General features: G+C 42.2%; 2 protein-coding genes across 3 annotated transcripts; one reads left to right on the top strand and one right to left on the bottom strand.

Moving 5' to 3' along the window:
* The first annotated feature begins 141 nt into the window (after positions 1-141).
* On the top strand, positions 142-8,875 carry samd1a (sterile alpha motif domain containing 1a). 2 transcript variants are annotated; one of them, XM_083931053.1, is made up of 7 exons: positions 142-544; positions 3,734-4,076; positions 4,487-4,629; positions 4,754-4,817; positions 6,864-6,945; positions 7,247-7,361; positions 7,715-8,875. In XM_083931053.1, the coding sequence occupies exons 1-7, from the start codon at positions 182-184 to the stop codon at positions 7,859-7,861; spliced, it is 1,257 nt and encodes a 418-aa protein (XP_083787179.1). In that variant the 5' UTR covers positions 142-181; the 3' UTR covers positions 7,862-8,875. The 2 variants fall into 2 exon arrangements, with proteins under 2 accessions (XP_083787179.1, XP_083787180.1); XM_083931054.1 differs by having other exon boundaries at positions 4,757-4,817.
* A 184-nt stretch (positions 8,876-9,059) lies between these two features.
* On the bottom strand, positions 9,060-14,651 carry tecra (trans-2,3-enoyl-CoA reductase a). Its single transcript, XM_083931055.1, has 11 exons — positions 14,133-14,651; positions 13,258-13,309; positions 13,108-13,152; positions 12,862-12,965; positions 11,773-11,888; positions 11,448-11,553; positions 11,279-11,351; positions 11,149-11,192; positions 10,982-11,039; positions 10,804-10,892; positions 9,060-10,295 (listed from the first exon to the last, which is right to left on the bottom strand). Exons 1-11 carry the CDS (start codon positions 14,298-14,300, stop codon positions 10,122-10,124), a joined length of 1,029 nt encoding a protein of 342 aa, XP_083787181.1. The 5' UTR covers positions 14,301-14,651; the 3' UTR covers positions 9,060-10,121.
* Between the last annotated feature and the right edge of the window lie 2,562 nt (positions 14,652-17,213).

Below are 17,213 nucleotides of genomic sequence, written 5' to 3' on the forward strand. Positions count from 1 at the left end.
CGCAACTCCGTCGGTCCACCTTAAGCGCACACGCAAACGCAGGAGGCGTACAGTGAGGTTTCCGCTTCTCAGTTGGGGCTCGGACCGCGGCTCACGAAGAACACCGTAACGTACAAGGTTGACGCACTAAGGTAAGGGGGGAAAAGCAAGAAGAAAGCTACCAAACGAGCCCCAAAAAAAGATGTCTGAATCCAAGTACCGCGAGTGGATCCTGGACACTATCGACTCGCTGCGGTCGCGAAAAGCTCGGCCGGACTTGGAGAGGATTTGCCGAATGGTCCGGAGACGACACGGGTCCGAGCCCGACCGAACCTGCGCAGAACTGGAGAAACTGATACAGGAACAAACCGTCCTGAAAGTTAACTACAAGGGCTCTATTTCGTACCGAAACGCCGCCAAGGTTCAACGGAGAAGCAGAAAAAAAGACGATGTAACACTAACGACGGCTGCGAGAAGGAGCGCGGTGGAAGAAGCCAGTCATTCTGACTTGAGCAACGGGGACAGCGCTTTCGGTCCCGTTGACCAGGACGAGGAGGATTTGGAGGTATGTGGACGCTGATGCGAGGAGGCGGCATGATTCACGAGCTCACATCTCATTGTCTTAACCACATTAACAGGTGGAGGTAAAAAGCTAGACACGGATAGTGTGTGGTTTACACAAAAAAACACGTCTTTTTTGTCTCAACGCGGGGAGTGGTGAGGGGAGTGATTTGCAAGTGCACCCAAAAAACTGCCGCAGACGGGGAGCGGCGGTTGGTTGGACCTCGCTCGAGCGCTGCCGAGGTGGAGACGGAAAAAAAAAAAAAACAACAGACGGTGCGCGTGTAAGGGAGAGAGTGTGGCATATATGACATTCAAAGCACTTTTAGTGAGCGTTTTAAACGCAAAAATGGAAGACAGGAAAAAGTTACACCGTCCTGCCCGTACGCAACAACCCGAGCCACCATTATCGGCAGCAGAAAGCGCTTTTTCGAGCCCCAAAGTCGGCCGCTGAGCGAAGAGGGGAGGTGGACAAGTTACACAGAGACGAGCGGAAGTTGAACAAATGTGCTTTCAGAATAATAGCGTCAAAATACGCGTTTGCAAGTTCAATTCAATGTCTATTTTATTCATACTGCCAAATAAAAACAAAAGTTGTCTCAAGATACTTTGCATCAGTAGGTCTAGACAACACTATTCTATAAACTGTCCTGCTTAAGTGTAATGGAACAGCTTTTAAATGTCCTGGATCAATAAGGTATCTGTCTATTTACAGAGACCCAACAATTCCTCCATGAGCTGTAGAAAGGCACACTATATAATAATAATCAGTCAGCTTTATTGTCAATTCTGCAATATGTGCAAGACATACAGAGCAATCGAAAACACGATTCTGGTGCAATAAGTAATATATATATATATATATATATATATATATAAGTAGATAACGTCTAAATAGTGCGAGAGAAATATAAAAATATAAAAAACTGACTAGTGCAAAGAAATAGCAAAACTGGAGATGAAAATGTGCACATGGACATACTGTACAATATATCAACTAGTTAAATTTGAATAAAATTGAAACAACATCAAATAATAATATGTATACAGTATTTATCCAACAATCGTGGGCAAACAGTGGCAACAAAAACTTTCCTTTTAGCAGGCAGGAACGTCGAACAGAACCAGCTCTATGGAGGCTACCTGTCTTGAACATTGTCGGTTGGGGTCCGACACTAGTGTGAAGTTAAGGGTTTTATTTTGAAAGCGTGTGCTGGGAATGCACGCGTTTATTCTCACTGGCTTGCATATGTGGGAGTGGGAGAAAGGAAAAAAAAGTCTCAAACATCGCGGATGTAGGAGCGTGATGGGGGACGTTGTGGGACATTGCTGGGTTGTTGACGAGGACCAAAACCATCCCAGGAAAAACAGCATCATATCACCAGAGCCGCGTCCCGACCCACATTATGTCCGCACATGACGACATGCCACCCCTTCCCGTCTGGACTTTAAGACATGCCCATCACTATGTTTTGTCCCGTAAAACAGCAACCAAATCGATTGCTGTCGGTACCAAAGTACTCCAAATAAATGTATATGTGAGTAATATTTGCGAACTGCGTCTACTCTTCGAGTGATGGAAGATTTGCCGACGCAGTGCATAAAGTAGAAACCCTGGATCCATTGTCGGACACGCAGCCAAGCCCGGTCACGTCTAACGCTTGGTGCTGGCCTCTCTCTAGTCTACAGCTACTGCATCACTTATCCGTGTCTGGCAACTATTTGTTGAGAGTGATTTAAGATGAGCCACCCCACTGCAAAGTAATGAAATATGTAGGAGCCGGTAACACTGTGTGAGACCTGAACTAACGTGAAGCGACCGCAAACTGTTCATCCAGCAGCGCTTTGGCTGGCGGATGCCCCTATCCGATTTGGGTTAAGCTGAGATCAAATTGACTTTGTTCCCATGAAAGGCGTGTGTGTGTGTATGTGTCGCTACAAAAAGCGAGTGCGTTTGATTACTTTGAATAGGCTGCTTTCTCGGGGCTTGTTATCCAGGTTTTTACTTGAATACGAGGGTCACAGCCTAGATAGTGACGTGTCCGATAACAGACTCATTTGCGTTACTCTTTCTGTTCGGTCGCTTGTGCTGTTAATCGTTGACCCGGTGCAAAGTCAAAGTAAACGAGGCGACTGATGCTCGCTGCGATCAGACTGCTGCATGCGTTGATCTGCCCGTCGAGTCAAAGCTCGTTTTTTTTATATTTAGTAAATGCTTTGCCGTGGCTCGGCCCCGAGAAGCGCTCCGCTAAAGAGCACAGACACAATGGCGAGGTCTTTACCGCGGCTCCGAACTCCATGCGCACTTTGGAGGAAATTTGAGGAAAACCTAAAACGCCTCCCATCGCCCCTTTCTATACTCCCGTGTGGTACAATGATTAATCATAAGGCCTCTAAAGATCGGGGCGCACCGAGCACATCGGCCGTCTCTTGTGAGCCGAGATTACAATCGTGCTGGGTTGAGATCATGGGGGGGGGCATGGTGTGGGTTTTTTTTTTGTGACCGACCGTGTCTCAGTGAAAGTTATGTGAAATGCAGTGCGCTGGGTGAATGCCAAACAAGCGGCTCTTTTCTCAGGAGCGGGGCGGGCTTTAGTGCGCTCTTGTGCTCTACTGCTGAGTCTTGGACACGCAGTCGCACACAAGGTAATTTTTTTTACTCAGGGCGCCGTCGACAAAAAAAAAACCCCAACGAAAGGAACGAGTGCGTAGCCTGTGTTAAAACTACTTGTATGCAATCACATAACATTACACTCAAGTGTTAAATTACGTGGAAAGACGTTTGCGGTGGAAGGGCTCACTGTCTGGTTGAGTGAACACTGCACCGCAGAACGGGACGAAAGCGTTCAAAGGCAATAATTTACCACCACAGCGGTCACATTGCGACATCTGTATGAGCGTGTTTTTATGACACCCGCAGCCTACAATAAGTATTCAGTCATGACAGCAATGCATCGAAACCTTGCAGGCTGTCCCATCTTGTTAAGTTGTTGTCAAATAATTAACTTCATTTTTGATAGTGGCTTTTCTTCCACTGAGTTAAATGTTCCAAGCAAAGATTATGACATGCTTGACTTATGTTTGTTTAATTCTGCACCCATTTTAGATTAAAATATATATATATATATATCATCAGGGATTTCAGTTATAAAATAAAATGAGATGGGAATTATTGGTCCCATCTGTTTTCCAGGCTGACACCTCTATGGCAATGGACACAGACAGCAATGCCGATGAGGAGGGGGCTGATGAGAGCCGGGATGGGCAGGACGGCCCCTCTCCTGGCCGCACTTATGAAGATGCTGCGGTGCACTGTGCCTCTGTGCGAGCCGCCTCTGCCCCCTGTTCCCCGTCTGGCACTCGGCCTGGCCCCGGGCCTGGCTCTGGCCCGGACTGTGCCTCTTTCCAGAAGGCTGGTGAGAGGCCCAGCTCCTTGCCCCCCTCCAGCCCCAGGGTCCTCACACACAATGACTGGGCCTATCATTCAGCTGTCTGCCCAGCGGAGCGCCAGCACCCAGGAATGCAGAGAGACAAAGGTATTCACACTGCTTGACGCAGTCTAATATGCACAGCTTGCTTTATGGAGCACTCAAATATTGTTTCATGTGCAAGATTTATGCTGTGTTTTTGCATTAGATAAAATAGGGATGGGAGTTGGATGGGAGGCTTGGTTGTTGACAGTAGAAATACCTCAGTTAATGTAAGATAGATTGCAGGAGAAAATACTTAATTTCCATGGTTTAGCAATGCCTTCCTGCAGTAAGAAGTGCAGTCATCCATCGGCATGTTTGTACCAGTATTCAGGTTTATTACAGTCTTTAAAACACATTAAAGAATCTTCAGCTGCCTTGGTTTTTGATTAGCGCTAGAAGTCACCAAGAATAAAGTTAGGTGTGCCAATATAGATTATATCAGCATGTAATGTAAATGGTTCACTCTCTCTTAGCTGCAGCCATGAAGCCAGCAATCCACTCTGCATCTACCAGCCCCTGCGCTTTAAAGAACAATGTGAAGAAAGAAGATGGAGGCAAGGCGGTGGATAGTGGCCTTTCATCTGACCAGTTGGTACCAGACTATGCAGCAGGGCCGGTAATGGACCTATAATCATTTTGTGACAAACAACAACACCTGAATGTCTCCTGCTTCTTTGATCTTTCTGCTTTACACCTGACATCTTCACGTTTAAGTTTGTTGTTCTGTTTTGTTTGGCCAGCAGGATGAGTCCAAGAATGTATCTGATGGAAGATCACTGGCACTGTCTTTGCCATCTGACAACTGTGAGTAACATAATATCTATTTTTTTTTAGTTTTTATAGCTGCTGTGTAGCCTGCTTTTTTTTTGTAGAGAACAAATTGATCAATAGTCCGCTCTGTCATTGTGGGAAATTGTTTCTAAGAAAACATGCACGTGTTAAAGTAGTAGTCGGCAACATTTGTTTGCTCATCACTGAAACCGACACTCCAAACATAAATCATCCGGTTTTAGAAAAAAACTGTGCCTCTATACGTGCACCTAGAGCTTGTTGATTGTTTTGCAAAAATCCACCGCACCCATTTCATCTTGTCCACTCAGTGCAGCTCACAGTTCGTGCACACACCACAGATCCCGCCTCCCCCCTCGCGCATGTTACAATATCACAGGCTAGGCATACGCTAAATGGCGTTAGCAGTTGCTAGCTATGTGTAAAAGTTAGCCAGCCTACCTCTGCATAGCATGTACCCCATGGTGTTTATCGATGAGAGAAGACACCGGCACATTCACAGGAATCTGGTGCACGCGCACTGACGAGCACTCGATGGGAGGGAGTGGAGTAGATTGGTGGTAGTGGGGGAGGTGCATGAGAGTTGTAAACATTCAAAATTTTACTGAGTCAACTTGATCTGCCAGACTTGCCGACTGCAGCTTTAAAGGAGTTAGGTAATGACAGCTTGTGTTTCAAATACCATTCTGGCTATTTAGCCTTTTTGACTATAGTGCTCGCCTCGAGGCCTGCTCTGGATTTTTTTGAATGTGTCACAAGCTTGTCCTGCTACCTTCCAATCCAGGTGGTGCTTTTGACTGTTAAAAGTGTTTGCTCCAAACATGCTGCCCTTCTGCAATACTTCACTAATCACAGCTTGGTTTTGGAAGCGGAAATTTGAAGTTGTCATGATTTTCAATCAAGAAAGCCACATGACCATGTCATGGCTTTAAGTAGCTCTTTGCTAGATAATGTGTGCTTACAGATCGGTGTTACTTATGCAGGAAAAAATATTTTGTGGTAAATGTGTATGCCAATAAGCAAGGCAACATATAAATGTTACCATGGGTAATGTTCCCATCGACCACCGCAGAGACGCAACGCTTGATCCCCGGTAGAGGCTCATCAAACTTGTTGTGTGTAAAAACAAGCACAATTTGTTGTGTTTGCACTGTTACGCCCACAGAGTTTATTTGTTGAAAATCTGAAATGTGACTTTCTGGCTTTTAATGAAAGAGAAGTTGTTATTAATTATATTTTCCCTACTTAGTGAGACATTACCAAGAGACCTTCACACAAATAACTAACACAAGAGAAACAAACAACACTCAAATGTTTACCACTGCACAAGTACCATGCAGCAGTTTACTGAACTTGGATATGGTTTGTCTAGAAGTTAGCAGTAACCACCTAAAAATTAGGTCTTCGTTCCCGTCATGCATCACAAGCATGAAGACAGTCCTGCCAGCATCTTATAACAGTGGGCTGGTACTGTATAGTAAGGGTGCTGTATCGACATCCATTCATTGTACCCTCACTGTACTGAACCGTGAACAAACTCTAATGGAAAAACTGTACCGTGACAGTAAAGGCCTCAGTGTGACATACTAGTACCATGGAAAAAGCATCACAACCATTTCATCACAACTCTGCTGCTTGTTCAACATCACACCACTGACTGTTAAGGATATGAATTAGCACATTTAAAACTCCCAAGAAATGTATAATTGTTAACTTCATTTTTATTGAATTTTATTTTACAAATTGTTGCAGAATTGGAAAAAGTTAGCACCATGGTTTTCATATGAACCCACCCCTTTGCTCCCATAGTGAGAGACATGACAATAAACAACAGGCAGTGTGGCTTTTGATGTGAAATTTACAAGCACTGATGATCTTGACTCAAAAATCTGTCACTTTAATACAAGTAGAAACCAGTGAAATTATTTCTGCATTATGTTTTAGTGATTGTTAAAGAAAGATATATGCATACAACGTGCAGTCAGGGTTTGTCCAGTGTCGTGTCATTAAGGTAATATTCTCAGGCCATTTGTAATAATTTTGCTTCCATTTTGTTCACAGGTACAATAAAGAACAAGATAGATATATCCTCCTTCACAGCAGCCGAAGACAGTCTTCTGAATGGTGGTAAAGGTGATGAAGTGTGAGTATCCCGTTAAACAAGTCATTACATTCTCCGCTCGAAATGCATTTTTGCTAATTCCTATGATCATACCTTACATTCTTTTCTATAAATGGTTTTATACACTTTTAACTTTTATTTTTCTGTGTCTTTGAATGATAAATCTGCACATTTCTTCGGCGCAAATTTGTGTAAATAGTTACTGACCACACAGAAGGTCACCTAAAGGCTTGAACGACAAAGTGAGACATTACATACCAGCTGAAGAAAGGTCACTCTGTGGTCATGTCTCTCCCTCTTTTCTATCTGATCCTCCCTCTAGCTCTGTAAAGAAGGAGAACATGAGCCAGAACTTAATGCAGTGGACTGTAGCAGATGTGGCCAGTTACTTCTCAGCTGCAGGCTTTCCAGAGCAAGCTGTGGCATTTCGAACACAGGTCAGTGCACCACCGTAAAACTACCACAGAGGGCACTATAATTCCATTTTTAAAGGCAGTGTGTTGCAGAGTCTGAAAGTAGTGTGTGTTATGAACAGTATTTGTGTCCACTAAGCTGCATGCTAACGGCTGCTAGGAAAGAACTGTCTGTTTTTAAAGGTGATTAGAAAAAAATCCCAGAGTTAAGACATTTTTTTTCGAACACGATTTTGGGGTTTTAATAGCTAATTTAACTTTCTCCACAATGTGTCCTGGTAGCCATTTAAAAATGACATTACATTAGTTACATTAAAAGATTTTAAGGATTCAGAACATACCTTCATGGGCGACGCTAACTGAGCTCTACCCAACAGGAAATTGACGGGAAGTCCCTTCTCCTAATGCAGCGCAGTGACGTGTTGACTGGTTTGTCTATCCGACTCGGCCCTGCCCTCAAAATCTATGAGCGCCATGTAAAAGTGCTGCAGAGGACCCACTTCCTGGAATATGAAGATCTCTGAAGTGGTTTATTCACAGGACACAGACAATGCTGCATTGACCCAAACATGCATGCGGTGCCCTGTCCCATCTAGATCCTGCCACCCACCTTCATATACAGACTATGCAGAGGGTGCGTGTGGGGAGCAAAGCCTGCGGTGGAACTAACTTTCACTGTGAGAATGACCAGAAACTGAAAGACAGTCATCCTACCTCTCATTACGGTCTTTGGTTTTCATTTCACCCATGTGGCCGTTCGACTGCGTTGTCGGGGGAATAGACTGGTACGTTTATGAGTATGTTTTAAAGTGGAGGAGCAATGCCTTTAAAGATAAAAAGATAGATAAAGCAGCCATTGAAGGGGACTGAGCCTTGCACCAAGTAGTGGACCACCTATGGGTTGTTGTATCCACAGACACATGATGCACTGCATAGTGCTGCGAGCAAAGTGTTGTCACAGTTTTGGGTCCACAAGAAAATCTTGGTTTGGCTGTGGCTCTAAAATGTCACCCAGCATCCTCGCCCGGTTTGTTAGGCTGCCTTCTATTAGTCCAGAACCTCTCTGTAAGTCACACAGATAAACATAAAGCACATCTTTTGTGGGTTTTCCTTTTGATTCCGTTGGATTAAATGTCATCTAAGTGCTGGGGAAGTCAGACTCTACATATCTGCATCACCAGTCTAATTGCAGATTTATCGTGCCACCAATAGCTGCTGATGTTGGATTATGTCTTCCGTGTGTCTGTAACACAGAGATATAACCAATACGATATACTACTACCTACTGCTAAGGCAATATGTTGTGTTTTTTCTATCTTATTAAAATCTTACTGTGGTCCAACTTAATACAGTTGCATTGGGGGAACAATTGCAGAGAGATGTAACCAGGAAATGTGCAGTCTTATATATGAAATTAGCTTCCGTATATAAGCAAAATAAAGTAATACACTTTGGGAAATGTTATTGTAATACTGAATATATTGTTTAAAATTTAATAGAGCTGCTCAGTGCCTGTTTACAGAGCAGATATCTTGATCAAATGCAATATTTTATGTTATCATCCATTTATAATTTGTCCACTGTCTGTTTTGTGTGTTAATGTAAGCCAGCCTCTTGAATTGTAACATTCCATATGATGTGGTCTACATCTCCAATGTATCTCTTCCCCTTTTTATCTGTACCATTGACACTTCTTCCGGAGTCACAAATAAAGCTTGTGTCTCTGTTCAGTCACTTATTTCTGATGAGTTTATTACACTCATATCAATAATTTGCCTTAAAACAATTGTTTCTGTGGGTCAGTCCTGCTCAACAGTGAATGCTCTCCTCACGCAAAAGTTCCCTTTTTTAATTAGAAGGTTCAGTCGGTGCAGTGTTCTGTGAAATGCACATTCAGTTAAAATGGAATAGCAAAGAATAAACTATTTTGGATGTGTTTTTCCAATGTCCTTATCCAATCATGGAAAGCATCATGAGACGGAGTTTCAGTGTTTGTAAATGCACAACTCTTAGTAGAGTATGAAAATACAATAAAGATTGTCACAATCATGACAATGCAAAGACACTTAATACTAAATACATATGATGATGGACGCTTCTTTGATTGATCACTTTTTTCACTATGATGTGTAAATAAGAGGTATATTTTTGTAGGATTTGCATGTTTATGCTAGCAGTGTTATTATCCACATCATCTTTCATATACCAGGAATACACTTACTCTGTGTACAGACAAAAAGAAAAGATTTTTCCTCACCCATGGTGGAAAACGTGGGAACCGGCATACAATTTCTAATCCAGGTAGCACCACCATAGTGTAAAAGGTCACTTGGATCAGAAGAATACTGCATGAGGCCACAAAGTTGTCAGCTCCAGGCTGCACACTAGTTTGACAATGCAGATTAGCCATCAGGTTGCCAAAAGCTATGAAAATAATCTGATTTTTTCAAAAACTAAACAGCACTCTCAATCAAACATGTTACAACTTACCATAGTAGCAAAATATTATTTTTTCATCCTCTTGCTCTAAGATCACATACAACATTAAATTAAGACTTTGCTGCATTTAACTCTGATGGCTTGCTTTGCCTCTAAAAGTCCTGCATTCACCAGTCCAACACTCCTTGTTATGGAGTGACATGTAAGAAAATGTTGCATGGAGTCCATATAACCAAAATCCATCCAGGCTGTTGACCTCAGCACGCACTTTCTGACATCCAGTGGATGGAAAGACCCGTTTAAAAGGACCTGATCAGTGAGGTGGATTGTTTTCTCTGCCAGGCTCTACAGGACAAAGGGAAGTATGGAGGAGCGCAGGGTGGGATAATCTCTGAACTCCTTTAAGTAGCCGCAGTGTTTGCCTTTGGCCCACACAGTCATCTGAATGAAGCCCACAAGAGTGAAGAAAGCCACGGGCACACACTGGGTCATCACTGTGAAGCCGATCCAGGAGCCCACCTGTGAGCAAGAAGATTTCACACACACGCACGCACACACGCACGCACGCACGCACGCACGCACGCACGCACACGCACACACACACACACACACACACACACACACACACAATCAGACACAGTGCTTTTAGATTCATGATACATGTGTAGGCACAACCAGTAGATGGCAGCAATACTGCATCTTATGTTGTAAGGATGAAATCCAAGTACTATTGCTACTGGGTAACACAAACATGCTCACAGCAGTTGCCTTTAGTATTCCGTATTGAGCTGTGGAATGTTGCTGCAAAACACAACTAAAAACCAAACTGAAAAGAGGCAGAAAATCCCTTGAATGGCATTTTCTTACAAACAGATTATTAATAGTAGTCGTAGAGTAGAAAAATGACAAAACGCCATAATTTAGCTTGCTTCCAATGCAAGTGATACAGCCCTTTCTACCTTTATATGTTATAGTTGTGACATCATTTTTATTTTTGATTTCAAGTAAGAGTCCACAATCTGCTTACCTCATATGTGTAGTTTGGACAAGAGACAAGCCAAAACATCCATGTGAAGGGATTTTTCGTTGGGTAAGGAATCTTCTTGGTTTTTGAAACTAGATGGTGGGTAAAAACAAATAAAAGTACTGTTGGCTGCTTTAAAAAAAATGTTGAATTCTAATTTGCTTTGTTAGAAAATGCTCACCTGGTGATTTGAGGTTACGAAGCGTAACATGGATGGAAAAATTCCCTACTTGACAGAACTGCGGGAATAAAGACATCCAAAGATGATTATACATACCGATAAACTGTTCAGCTTAATGTCTGGGAGATTCCTTTACATACAGTAACTTAAATACATCCCAAACTTACCAAGAAAATGTAAAGTCCTATATTCACCTGCTGCTGCCCGTAAACTGTTGATGTGTCAGAAAAATGGATTAAGATGAAAATTAACTTCGACTGATGAGTCAAAGTGAGATTTGCGGTGGTCTGCACTTACAGGGTGTGGTGTAGAGAGGGTGGTTGATGTAGTACGCCATCCAAGCTGCAGAGCACCAGTAATAACCACAGTTCTTAAATAGAGAGAGAGACTATAATAAGTCACAGCCGAAAAATTATCATACACTGTATATCACATTCAAAAGGTCAAAATTATGCAGCTCACTCACCTTAAATATGTTTCTGAGAGGCATGGTCCCATGGGAGATACGATGGACAAACAGTGTCTCCAGAATCCTCTTTATGTAGTGGAAGGAGTGACACATGCAGGCCAAGCTGCAAAAAGACACACACTTACATATTTAGCTGTAATTAATACATTGCCTCACAGCCGTCCATTGCGCTTCGCCCTGACACCAAAGCAATGTGCTTTACTAGTATTTGTCATGTTGACAAGGGGGGCATCTGTGCTAAGCCTGCGATGTGTGATACACTGCAGGAGCATCAAAACAGATCCCCGACAAACTGGAAGAAAGGAAGAAAGCTGACACTCACTGTACGACCCAGTGCTTGCTGCTTGTGAAGTCATATTTCGGAGAGTAGATAAAGGGAAGGTGGAAGTAGAACATTAAGTAGATGACCAGCGGGCCGACACACTCTGCCAGGAACACCTGAAGTCAGCAAAGAAAAGTCTGAAATGATTTCAATTTGTTTTTTCTTGGCTTGCAACCAGATGCATGAAAAGAAAAATATGCAAGACGGCAGAACAGCAGTCATGAATGACAGGAAGACAGGAACAGCATTACAATTAACAGCTCTGATGATAAGCTTGTCCAATAGAAAATACAATAACCGTTGTAATTAGATGGAGTAAATGAGACACTAAGGCAGCTTGTAATACCAGCTTTCCACAAATGAAATGATCAGCTGACAGTGAAATCATTTCCTGAATCAGCGCCTCGAGCAGAGCCCTGGCTCAGCATGCTTGACCAGTAGCTACTGGTGATCTCTGCTGGGGCACTTCACCCACAGTGGCACCAGTCCGCAGCATGGCAGCGGGCAGGAGGGAGGTTGTGTGAGGGTTGGTAAGGACAGAGAATGGGTAAGGGTGAGTAAAGAGGTGCAGTGAAAGGCAAATGAGAGGTCAGGGGGGATCAACACCCTTGGGAGAAATGGGGCCATGAGATTATATGTCCTAGGACAGAGGACAGGCGGTCCAGGAGGTGAGAGAAAAACGAACCACAGCAAATCACCTCTATCTGTCAGTGTGGGTTGATATTTATATTCAAGAGTTATTGAGTAGGTGAGAGAGTGTCTGTTTATATTTAAAGTACAAGAATCTTAAAAGGCCATACCAGTGCATGTTTCGGCCTATTAAGTACACATGGTGTATACTTTGCAGACCATTATAGGCAAGTCTCTTTCCCTAATAGCAAGCTGATGATCATTGCATTTATGAACGTACACACACACACACACACACACACACACACACACAAACAAACATATCAAGAAGACAAGCATGCAAACTTGCAATGGATTGTGTGGTTTATGAAAAGGAATGCATGGCTTGTTATTAATTGTCTAAAACATGCAACACCCCTGTAGGTCTTAAATAGTGTGTCTGTGCATGTGTGAACTCACAGTTCCCCATGTGAGCTGGGGTCCTAGGTCACTGAAGTAAAAGCTGGCTGTGGTTCCCACAGGAAGTGTCTGCAGAATTTCCTCATCCCTGAGACACTTAGCCTCTGAAAAATATGACAGCCAAGATAAACTTCATCACAATACCCAGCACCAACTGAGTTGGATAAATTCAATTTTCCATTTTTTTTTTACTTAATTTACTGTAAAAAACAAAAACAACAAAAAAAAAAAAAAAAACAGACGCACTTGGATCCAAACGTAGGGATTGTCTGGCTGGATACCACTTTGGATCTGTCAAAATGGAGAGGAACTTTACTCTTGGCATGCTCGAGAGATTATCTAATAAAAAGTAAAATAGGAATAAATACAAGATTTATTTTTCTTAAACTTACTCACATGATTTGTGAAACAAAGCTTTAATATCCAAAATAGTGGCAGTTGGCTCCACCTGCAATCAAAATGAAAAAAATAAACCATAACCTACTTAAGATAGTTGTATTTTATCACCAACGAGCAGACTGTCATGTTGACATTTTCAAGTCAATTTACAAGAAATTGAATACTAAAAATACAAACGTATCTGTATTACTGTCCTTACTGCAGATTTTTTAGAATTTGTTTTTAGAAGTTGTCACAGTTGCATTGCATCTCTTTCATCTGCAATGTGACCCCTCACGTTTTCTGACACGACTCTGCAATTTTATACAAGCTGCTAATCGCCCGTGTGTGCCTTCCTCCCTTCTTGGCCCAGTGCAGCACAGGCATGTACTGTAGCTGGAACAGATGAAGAAGGAATTCTCACCCTCCTAACTACAACCCTCGCTCAACAGAAACGTAACTGATAACGTCTGCACTTGACTGGGACGCCTGTGAATTAGATGACTATCTGTAAAATTACCTGTCTGCTAACAGCGATGACCCTGTGGTTATTGAGCTAACAGGTTCCCTCTGACTTCCCTGCAAAGTGATCACAGTCTCTGCTTGGGCTACTTTTAGAACGGACATGAGAGGTTTGAATCATGAAACTTTAAAAGGAATGCACTGGGAGGTGATAAACTGTAGTAATTGACGATAAAATCGACAGCATTCAAGTTCTCAAGCGCTCTTTGTGTCTTTTGTATAGGACTTAAACATCTGTAATCATCATAAAACAAGTATTATAATATAATATAATATATATAAATATATATTATATAATATTATATTATATATATTATATAATACAACATAAAAGGCGAGTGTAATCAGAAACCCTCCACCATCATACTCACCTTGTCCAGCAGCAGCAGTTTCTCTTTAGTCTTTAAATCCACGACCTCCACCTCAAAGTAAACAATCCTTTTGGCCTTTTTGGGAGGTTTCGGTTTTGGCCTCGATGAAGACTTCTTCTCAGGTTCTGCTCCGTTTGCACCCTTTGCCCCTAAAGCGAGTACATCCATGATACGCTGTAATCCAAAATGTCAGTCGCCTGGTAGAATAATCTGCAATATGTCCAATCACACTTGGTTGTCCTCTACTGGTATGGGAAGCAACTCCCTGCTCACCCCCAATGCAACTGTCAGTCCAACTCAAGCGTGTCTTCTTTGGTGTCTTTTGGACTCTCTGAATAGCCCACCACTTCCAGAAGAAGTATGTGAGACCATAAACACTTTTCCCCCTCCAGATGGAGTGTACGTGCGGGAGTGAAGCGAGCAGGGAATAAAGTGAGAACTAGTTTAAGGAGAGCTGGTCTAAGAACATGAAGTGAACCTGCTCCTCACCTGAATAGCAGCCTTCATGATCCACAGCCCCCCTTCATGCAACAAAATGCACTGAAGACGAAACCGGAGAGCCCCAAGACATAATCCATAGAGCGCCATTTGCAAGGCTAAATATAAGTTGCCTGATTTGCTCTGGACCAGCTTGGTAACCTTGGGCAGCCACATACAGCCAGTGACAGATGCCAATGTGCTCTCATTAGACCTATACAGGCACATCTCCTGTCTCTGCTCCTCGCTTGGTTACACAATGACGGGCCCCATTAAAAGCCTGATCCATGGGATGAAAGACCTCCACATGCCAACACTTCACCCTCCCCCTGACCACCTGTGTGGCTGCTGGTATTCTTTTCTCTCTATGACAACAGGTTTATTTCAGGGCCTGTGTGGTTCAAGGTTTGTGTGCTGAATGAACAAGATCATTTCTAAAATACTTCAGGGAGGTGTGTGTTGGGAGGAGGGCAAAGAAAATGCTGATCGGGAGAAGATCAAAAGATGCCGTTCGTCACACAGGGTCAACTGATCATCGCACATAGCCAACTGCGTATCTATAGTCTGAGGTCTATTAATAATAATAACCAGCTCCTAATAACCAGCAGGAGCAGCGGTATCACTGTTTGCATTCCAAGATGGTTTTTGGGGTCTTGTATTAGCAAAATCCCTTTGCAAAGCCTAATCACAGCCTAAAACACTGGTGATCACAATGACAACTATGTATGGGGAAAAAGTAATCTCAAATATATGCTGAACTTGTTTTCCAAAGGTAACACTTGACTGACGTGAGAGGAATGTTGTGACATGGGACTCCGTGGGATCACTTATCCTCAGTGTCAGTCATTTTTACTCTCTTGTAGATATTGTCACATTAATATTCATCAAAGATACTAGTGTAGCTGAAGATTTGACATAAATGTAATCTCAGAACTCTTGGATGGATGTTTGTAAATTTATTGTCAGAGGCACCACATGCTTGCAGGCATAGCAGGCAACTGCTTTGGGCCCCAGGCCAGTAGGGGGCCCTCTGAGGGCTTTTTGGTACAGCACAATTTTCAAAGGTTTATTTATTTGAAGTTCCTTTGTTATCAGTTTGAAAATAACTAAAATGTGCACTTTTAAAGTTAAAAAAATGTTTTAACTTAATTTAGTTTGTTTTTGTCTGTGTCAGATTATTTATAACACAATAGTAAAGAAAGCTGGTCCGAGGGGGCCCCTGGGAATTCTTGCCTAGGGCAGAGAGAGAGGCATTTCCAATCCTGGTATTGGTATTGGAACAACTCATCTACTACTGAAACCTTGATTTTCTTTCTGTGAAGTGCAGCTGGTGAACACAAAATAGTCCTAAATATATTACATATGTGAACCTTTTTCTTTTATTGAGACTGTGTCAGGAAGCTTTTGATTTGACAACATGCAAATTATTCTGATTCTGGTTAAAGAGAAGATAACTAATGCCATCCAGCCAACCCTCAATTTGAGTAAATCATTACAGATCCTTTAGGTGTTGGACGTCACTTATTTCAACTTGCGCCCTCTGGAGGGCGCTACAGCACACATGACAACCATTGCAACCATTGCAGCCAGTGAAGAACTACATGGGCCATTTCTTTCCACAAACACACCCATAAAAAGTTGATTTAGCCACCTGACATCTCAGAGCAATCCTGTGCAATAATCCTGCAACACCAAACCTCATCACTGCAGTAACAAATTATTTACACACACTGACAGATGTGCTCATTAAATCCCTTTAATAAGCGGATTGTATGTTCTGCATTTCCATCAACAGACTAACATGAACTACCTCTCTATATATGAACTACTATCACATTAGCCATACCATAATTATTCCAGCACCAGCACTACTTTTACATACAGTTTCAAACATACCACTACCCTGTGTTTGCACACAGTCTTGTATAGACAGTATAAACCGTTTGGTTGTTGTTTTTCCATGCCTACTTACTAGCTGTATGTTTTCACAAGCTTTGTTGTCTTACATCTGTTTGCTTCCAGTGTAGGCTACCTGTAGTAGAGCCGCTAATATACATGTAAGTTTCTAATACATAAAGCCTATTACTTACTTGTTTGCAGTGGTGGGAGATATTCTGTACTTAGGCTGCTATGTTACAATTAAAATTCTTACATGCAAATGTTAGGCTATAAGTAATTAAAAATACTAATTATTTCAGAAGAATATTATATTACTTCATTTAATTAGTGGTGCATTACTGTGAACGTCACTTTAATGCTGCAGTTGGTAAAACTATGCTAATTATATCTACCGCTGGGTAGCCATAATATACCTATCAATTGACTTAGGGCTGTAATAATCTGGATCTGGAAAGTCAATATCCAAGAAATGTAATGTGGAAGCACAAAGTAGCATTTAGTGGAATTGCTTAGTAAATACCCTCCAAATTGTACTTTAGTGCACTTGAGTAATTGTAGGCTACTTACTTCGTTACATGCCACCACTGCTGATTTCAGTCTACGTAGAGTGAAGCAGCCAGAAAGAAAGCACCTGCGCATGCGTACTAAAAATGTTAATATTACTAGATATTAATAAATATTACTAATATTACAAGGGTCGACGAC

The sequence above is a fragment of the Echiichthys vipera genome (genome assembly GCF_963691815.1).
Source record: "Echiichthys vipera genome assembly, chromosome: 17".
Classification (NCBI taxonomy): Eukaryota; Metazoa; Chordata; class Actinopteri; order Perciformes; family Trachinidae; genus Echiichthys; species Echiichthys vipera.

What these genes read in the sequence shown, in the direction of transcription:
- samd1a (XM_083931053.1), top strand. Translation starts at nt 182, where the DNA reads ATGTCTGAATCCAAGTACCGCGAGTGGATCCTGGACACTATCGACTCG. An exon ending in CAGACTATGCAGCAGGGCCG is followed by an intron (nt 4,630 to 4,753) that starts GTAATGGACCTA and finishes TTGTTTGGCCAG; the next exon opens with CAGGATGAGTCCAAGAATGT. An exon ending in GGTGGTAAAGGTGATGAAGT is followed by an intron (nt 6,946 to 7,246) that starts GTGAGTATCCCG and finishes TCCTCCCTCTAG; the next exon opens with CTCTGTAAAGAAGGAGAACA.
- tecra (XM_083931055.1), bottom strand. Translation starts at nt 14,300, where the DNA reads ATGGATGTACTCGCTTTAGGGGCAAAGGGTGCAAACGGAGCAGAACCT. An exon ending in AGCAAGCACTGGGTCGTACA is followed by an intron (nt 11,554 to 11,772) that starts GTGAGTGTCAGC and finishes GTCTTTTTGCAG; the next exon opens with CTTGGCCTGCATGTGTCACT. An exon ending in TCGTAACCTCAAATCACCAG is followed by an intron (nt 10,893 to 10,981) that starts GTGAGCATTTTC and finishes CCCACCATCTAG; the next exon opens with TTTCAAAAACCAAGAAGATT.